Here is a 7781-nt window from a genome sequence, read left to right on the forward strand (position 1 = left end):
TAAGGGCTGCAAGAACTTTATAAAAGCTGCCACAGAATTCACTTACAGATAGAAAAATGAAGCCTGGTGTCCACCAGCCAGCCGGGGCAGAGCCAGGAAAACATCTGGTCCATGATCTAACCATGAGCTTGCCCTGCCTCCAGCATGCTCCATGTCTGCTCAGTGAGGCCAGCTCTCCATTGCACTACTGCTCTGCTGTGGAGACAGACACGGGGTTGGGACTTGTAAGGCCTCGACGTAGCTCATGACCTGCTACAAGCCCTTGGTACAACGGGAAACCTGTCACTCTCTGAAGCTCATCTCCTGATTTACAAAACAAGGGCAGTATTTCCTGTCATGTCTTCAGTAAATACCTCTTCTGTCTGGACTGTGACTTTATAGTGAGGGCTGTCTTCATCTTCCAGTGCACAGATCCTCCCACAATGAGGACTAAGAGCCAGCTATCTCTGCTTATGAAACCCTATTTTCTACTTTCAGTTTACAAAAGGCAGACTTGCCCAATGACTTCTTTCTTATTATTGTCCTTTTTCAGAAAACAACATCAAATTCAAGAACTTAAGTCTCATTTCATGCCGAAATATAATTTCTCTCATGGATGTATCCTTTCAAATAAGTGCTTGTGAGGCTAAATGACTACTGAATGTAATTGCCATAGCATTACCTGCCATGGATATCAGAGGTGGATGTGGTGACGCCATGGCAGAACACTACCCAAAGAAAAGTATTATGTGAAAGTTGTATCCTAATTTTTATTTTAGAAAGTTAGAGTTAGGAGCTTCAAGACAGACCATTTTCTACTGCAGACTTAGAGGCAGATGCTTTAATCCTGAGCATTTTTAAAAGTAAACCTCAAATTACTTCTGTATAGAACGGTGCATTTTTCAAGCTGTGGCTTAGTTGAAAAAAGGCCTAGAAGCGATAACTCAATAAAAGTCTGTTGTCTGAAGGGTTAAATTCACCGGAGCTATGCATGCAAGCCATGGGTCAGAAATTAAGGATCAGCAGAGTGTTGAAAATTACTGATATCAAAGCTGTGGTTTTTCTGACAACCAGACTAAAAGCTGGAAAAACTGGTATTTCAGCTAGATCCTGGAACTCCAGGAAGCAGACGTGGGCGAGAGTTATCTGTCCAAATTTAGGCACTTGTGGTGTAGGTGTCTACATCTAAGCTAGTTTTCTAGACTTCCTTTGTAGATAGTGAAAGGATGGCTTGTTCTGGATGAGCCTAACTGCGAGGGATGCTAAATGACTGCTCAGACATTACATGAGATGAATCACGGCCCTGGTACTTCCCTACCAGATTCGTCCTTCGCAACGTTCTCGTGTCTGCTGAGTTTGCTTAGCATGGCTTCTCCTCAGGTAGAGCTGGTTTTTGCGGGAGGCTTTCCTGATAGAAGATCTTGTTACACTTGAGACAAAACAGATACAGTCTTAACAAGGCAAGATTCTAACATTTGGTTTACGTCTTGCTTGTTCAGCTGAGAAGTTCTTTTCCCTTTGTTGCTCCAGTCCATGACAGAGGTAACATCCTCTCGAACATTTCTAACAGAAATCCAAACACACAACACTTTATCCCATTAAAGCTATGTCCATAATGTCAAAATTCTCTATCATCATGCATGTACAGTGAGAAATAGGGGACCAGTCCTAAATTTCCTCCCTTAAAAACAAAGCTTCAGCAGGGAGCTGGTCCATGTTCACATCTCATCCTTACATGGTATTGGGACAGAGCCAGGGTCTGCACTTGACCCAGAAGCATGGCAGCAGTCCTAGGTTTACTATTTAGGATATAACTAAATAGTTTCCATGATTTGCAATGCTTCCAAGCAAATCTCTGCATGGTTTTGAAAAAAATGGGGAGACATCTCTTCCTCTGCTTTGGAAGCACAAGGAACACAGACGTGACCATCCCACTCTGGATGTGGTATTTGGAGCACAATGAAGGAGCAAAAGGACACGAATGCAAACCTCAGTCAGTGCTCTCAGAGTCCCCTCCGTGTCATGTGCCACCAAATTCCCTGGCTACTGTCACCGTGCAGAGGCGTGGAGTGAGGGCAAAGCTCTGCATGACCCCAGGAAGAAGAACCTAGCTGGGTAAATTTGCAGGAGTGGTAACGTCCTCGGGATCTGTGGGTGCCCTCAATAACGTCACTGGAGTAGGCGCTTAAATAATGACAGGCATTAGCTAGACCCCACCGGCACGTTTTGACCTTTGTGAGTGCTCGCTGAGCTAGTGTCCATCTGAGCAAGGGCTTTGTCCTGGCAAGTAAGATGGAAAGCAGAAGGGGAATGGGCCCATTCCTTATTTAGCTTTTCAGAGCAAGTGCCTCATCCTGCAGGTGAGCTGTGCTTGGGCTACATCTGTAACTCAGTAAAATAAGTGTCAGGACCCGTACAGTTTAGGCAGAGGAAAGGCCAGGCAGATCTAATCACTGCCTCTTAGAACTGCTATACAGACATTTTTTTTCAGACCATAAGGACCAGATTTTGCCAGCCTCACCCCACAACACCCATTAATTTTTGGTTGAGACATGGCAACAGAGCCTGGCCTCTAGATAAAAATACTGAATAGCACATTGGTTGACTAACTCCCTTGAGTACAGTAGCAATTTGTTTTAATCAGGTAATGTAATTCACTGAATCATTTATATCCCATTTACATCCAAAGCTGTTCTTGCCTTAGAACAATCTGTCTTTCCTTCTCCTGTGGAGCCTGCATTGCTCAGCTGTGTTTTTATATCACATAATGTTCCCCAAGTATCACAGCCACAGCCATGACTGTAAGTGCTCGAGCTGCACCTCATGAGAAGTCCCAATATCGGTTTCAGCGGCACCATAGGCTTTCCAGGCAACTTAACATTTTCTGCTTAAAGGAACAGCGCTGATAAATTCAGACAGAATTGGGACCTTTGTGTAACAAATCCTTGTCCTTAATGCAGATTACCAGACCAGCGGCAATGGGAAACTGGAATTTAGTGAGTTCAGAGTTTTCTGGGAAAAAATGAAGAAATGGATAGTAGGTGACATTGTATTTCTCTGTTTTGTTAGTTACTATTTCCTGCGTAGTTTATTATGTATGCACAGACAAAAATGGAGACAGGAGTGTTTACAAGCCATGAATTTTAACTCAAAACAAATGTTTTAAAAGTATGGGGGCTTGTTTTGAATAGTTAAAGACATTCTTAGCTTTCCATGATGCTAAACCATAATGGTTTTCTGGAAATAACAGAGATTTTTGTAAGTAAATCGACTATGTTTGGGATAAAGAATGCAACGGGCACTAATAAGCAAGCCAATAACAAAACTTGAGGAGTTTCCATTACTGCTGTTGTACAGAAGAAGAAAGTGATGATTCATGACTAGTAGGAAACAACCATTTCCTAAGACACTGCGTTTCCATTATTGATCTCTCAGGAGTCAACTGTATTGAAGTCTCAGAAAGCATTGGTTCTAATTTTAAACACATTTCCCTGCCACTGTATGTGGCAGTAAGAGTAAACAGGATTGCAGAATCAAGCCACAGAGGGAATATTCACATAAAGGCATCATAATTGTTTCCTCATGGTCATTAATAGTTTCTTCTGAACTCATGCTTCACCCAAGTATTCAAAATATGCAGTTCTCTGCTTCTTGTCTAGCCCGTCGGAAATGGCAAAAGCTTTTTCTGGGTACTAATGCCACATCTCTTTTAACAAAGGACGTATTGTTTCTTAACAAGGGGGCATGAGAAATCCTTGTATTCTGTAGGAAGATTTGCACGTATATCCACTGGAAAATTTTAAGCTGAATCTGACAACAGCTCTAAATAACTCATATTCCAAGGGACAGTCATGTTTGTCGTCTCATTAAAAGGATGGAATTTAACTCCAGCTTAACAATTATTTAATATTTAGGTCAAAATTCAAATTATTTGTACCAGTTCTCTTGGTTGTACCATTAATGTGGCTGTTTAGGTCTTTTATACCTAGAAGCAAATGAGTAAGAGACAATCTTAACTTCACGTTAAAAAATTGGTCTCTAGCCTTCAGAATTATAGAGAAAAATATCAGAAGAGGTTAGAAGAATGTGTCAGTTCAGAGTTAAAAGGCAAAGAAAATACATCCTTCCCAGATAAAATCACTTTCTTAAAAATCATGGAATTTTTTATGAAGAGCATCTCATTATTTTTGAATGCTTGGGTTTGGCAGCACTTGTTTAAGTTTCACAACAACATATTCATATGACAAAGAGTATTGGGACCCAGATTTGCTCCTCAGTTACAAAATCAGGCTGGATCTAGACCAAAGTCTTGTCAGCTTTCTTAAATGTTTATGCTACGCAGTTAGTGATAAACTAACTTGCCTTTCTATGCCATATCTTTGCTCCCTTTCATATGCAAATACTGAACTTTCCATGTGCCTCTTTCATAACAGAATATCTTTCTTCAATTTGACTTTGATAAATCTGGCTCCATGTCCTCCTATGAGCTTCGCAGTGCTCTTAAAGCTGCAGGTAAGATACTGCATTTTGTCTGGGAAACCTGTGGAGCCGATCAGCTGTGGTTGAAGAGGGCTGCAACCAATTACACAGGCCAGGTGGCCCTGAACAGAGAAGATGTCTAAATCCCAGAAAGTCCCTGGGCATCTAGAGACGATGCCCTTTTTTGGGCTTATTTTGCCCCAGGTATCTCCAACCCTGCAGGGCACTCCGTCAGAGCAATCCTTCCCTTTTTATTGAGCTTTGTTAAACTCAACGAGGCTGCGCATGTTCAAGGTTAGACCCTGAAACAAACCACTTCAGGGTCCATCTCCACTCAAGGGTTGGAGGAACAGCAAGTAAGTAGTTTGTTATGAAGAGCAGTAAGTGCATTTGTGTTTCACCTCAAAGTGTTTTTATTAAAGCACCTCATTTTGCAGAAATGCCTCCAAATTTCAAGGAGGCAGAATGGTCCCTCATAGATCAAAAAGCACATGGACTAGAAACTGCAGTGACTGCAAAATTTCCTGTTCAGAGTTCGTTATTCATTACAAGCTTAAAGAACTTTGTGGTCAGATTGCTTTCTGGGTGGATGTGTGCCACAGAGCATCCTCCTGTTAGCTGGTGTTCAAGATCAGTTAGTAGAGCTCTGCAGATTCCTCCCTGGCCTACGAGGTTGCTCACTTTTCCTTTGTGCATGTGTCTTTGGGAAGGCTACCAACTCAGCAACTACCTGCTGCAATTGATTGTCCTCCGATACTCGGACGAACAGTTCCAGATTGAATTTGATGATTTTCTGAACTGCTTAATTCGCTTAGAGAATGCGAGTCGTGAGTATCTTCTTATTCTGGAACTTCTTCCCCTCTGAAAAAAAAATTGTTCCACTTTTCGGCTGTCGTTGAGCATATTGAACAATATCTAAGATCAAGTGTGTACATGGCTAACAGAAAGGAGCTGTGTTTAGCATTTGCTTTTAGGATGGCTTTTCCTCTAGAAAGAGAAAAATGTTCTGCTGCTAATGGAAAATTTCCCCCTGTGAATAGAGGCTGCTTCATAAACTCTGCAGCAATGTAGAAGGCATGTGAAGAATGCTGGCAAAGTCCGTGTTATAGCTCTTCTTGTGGCTCACCCACGAGCTTAATTTGGGATAGCAGAAGTTCAAGGTTCAAATGTTGCTTGTGCCTCATGCAAAGAGATAATTGGCACGTGCTTGGGCAGGTATTGCCTGTACTTTTTATGTCACTTGTCCACTTTCAGCTGAAGGTAAGGTTTCCTGTACATCGAGACACCCTAGGTCTCAGTTCATTTGTGCTCAGGGTCACTCAGGTTCCAGAGCAGCAGTAGTAGAGATAGGCAAAATGGCTGGATAAATGCTGAAGTAATCATTAACGTGGCTCCAAATTCAAATCAAATACAGCTCGCCCTATGAGAAGCAAGATCGACTTTCTTGACTGATTCTTTTTTGTTGTTGTTGTTCTGTTCTTCTCTTTACTTTCTGGTTCAATCTGTGGCAATAGAATTATTAATCTACTGAGATAAAAAAGTTAAGTATGATATATAAAGAAATGTAAATTGCTTGGCTTCATTTCAGAGTAACATCCAAAGCCGACTGTTTAACACATCCAGGACACCCTCTTCCAAACAAGTCCTGAAGTGAGACTTGCACAAAGGCCTTAAGTCAGCAAGACATTTCCTCTTGCAAGGACTTTGTTTTGTCAGAGCAGCTACCACCACCAAGCAATCGTCAGCGATCCGCCTTTGCACCAGGCCCTCCCTCTCCTGGCACGGCCACCCATCGTTGTGGGATGGGGAGCTTATGTATGAATATGAATGAGGTGTATTTATAGCGCCGGTGTCCTGTTTTTCATTTCAGGAGTATTCCAAGCACTGAGTGTGAAAAACAAGGAGTTCATTAACCTGAATATAAGCGAGGTATGAGCACAGCTTCATAAACACTGACAAGATGATAGGGCTTCTCTAAGGTTTTGTCCTCTTGTAAGAAATGGAATATTTCTGCGTGACGTTTCAGTGACATCTATGTCCGTGAGAGTGCAGGGGGCATCTGCCATAGGTTTCAGCAGGGCTGGGGTTTTATAGCACATGCACTGATTACATCTCCTCCCTGCTATCTCCTTCCTTCTTTGCCCTGTGGCATACTGACAGCTTCCCATCTCCCTTTCTAGATTCCCTGCCTTTTCCTTCCTCAGGTGTCAGCTCTCAATGGGGGAAAGGGGAAGCAGCAGATGGGAATGGTGGGTCTTTCTGTCTCCCTGAGTTCTGCAGGAGTTCAGATCAGCCTCTCCTGTGCATGTCCATCATCTGCTTTTCACACTGCTCAGCACAGGCTTCTTATTTTCTTGTGCTCTCTTTGTCTCCCTGTCGCTTAAATGGGCTGTCTCTCCTTTTACACGAACCCAAAGCTTGCCAGAGCAAGGCACAATGAATTCCCTGGCACAACAAACATGGGAGCCTGAGCTGGGATGCAGACAAAATCACTGCCATTGTCAGCATCTAGTGCTTGGAGAGCTCGACCTCCTTCCCTCCAAACACAGAAGTAAATGTTGGGTGAGGACTCTCCTTAGTAACAGGACATAAAAGCCTAGTGAGCAAAGGTCCTTTTCCCTGCGTGGGGTCAGTTCAGAGCACGACACTGCTTTTGAACACCTCTCTTTCATTTGGGGAGGGGGAGGGAGAAGGGCCTGAAATAATTTATTATAAAGTTGATCTTTCTTCCAATATTAGTTTATCAACCTGGCAATGAACATCTAAAGATGTCTGACTTGGATGCCATGAGTTTCTTGCAACACTGCTGCCAAGGCTTCTGCCCCAACAGCTGAGGTCCCCTTCACCTGCAAACTTTACCAGGAGATTTCGTGTGGAGGAACATGCATGCTGCCCACCCTTTCTGGTCTCCAGCCCTGTTGATGAGTTCAACAGTCAGATCACATTTTGTCTTTATTTTTGGTAAATGATACCGGTCTTGTTACTGTGAGAACCATTTGGATGGGGCACACATGCCTCCCAAGCAGACTGAAACGGATGTCCCTGGGTGCCCACAGGTTTTTATGAGATAATATTGTATTTGGTTTCAGCACAGCACAGAATAGAGTGATTAAAAGTCTTTATTGCTGCTTGGCTACAGATTACTGTAAGGTGTTTTTGAAAATATAAGGTTGCTTAAAACTTCATTCAGTTTGGAATTTATTTCCAGGCATGCTGTGTGGCTACATAACAAGTCCCCTGTTGTAGCCACATGAATTGCAGTCTGGTGGACTGCAAACAAAGGAAGACTAGGGAATGTACGGGTGAAAATTCATCCTTGAATA

General features: G+C 42.7%; 1 protein-coding gene across 1 annotated transcript in view; it reads left to right on the top strand.

Moving 5' to 3' along the window:
* Positions 1–7592, top strand: part of CAPN9 (calpain 9) — a 27841-nt gene extending 20249 nt beyond the window's left edge. The window contains exons 15-20 of the mRNA XM_075089529.1: positions 533–597; positions 2948–3016; positions 4413–4491; positions 5169–5285; positions 6329–6387; positions 7198–7592. Of these exons, the coding sequence (XP_074945630.1) occupies positions 533–597; positions 2948–3016; positions 4413–4491; positions 5169–5285; positions 6329–6387; positions 7198–7224 (416 nt within the window). The 3' untranslated portion in view covers positions 7225–7592. The remainder of the gene's footprint in view (positions 1–532; positions 598–2947; positions 3017–4412; positions 4492–5168; positions 5286–6328; positions 6388–7197) is intronic.
* Positions 7593–7781: the final 189 nt, after the last annotated feature.

The sequence above is a fragment of the Phalacrocorax aristotelis genome, chromosome 3, assembly GCF_949628215.1.
Source record: "Phalacrocorax aristotelis chromosome 3, bGulAri2.1, whole genome shotgun sequence".
Taxonomy (NCBI): Eukaryota; Metazoa; Chordata; class Aves; order Suliformes; family Phalacrocoracidae; genus Phalacrocorax; species Phalacrocorax aristotelis.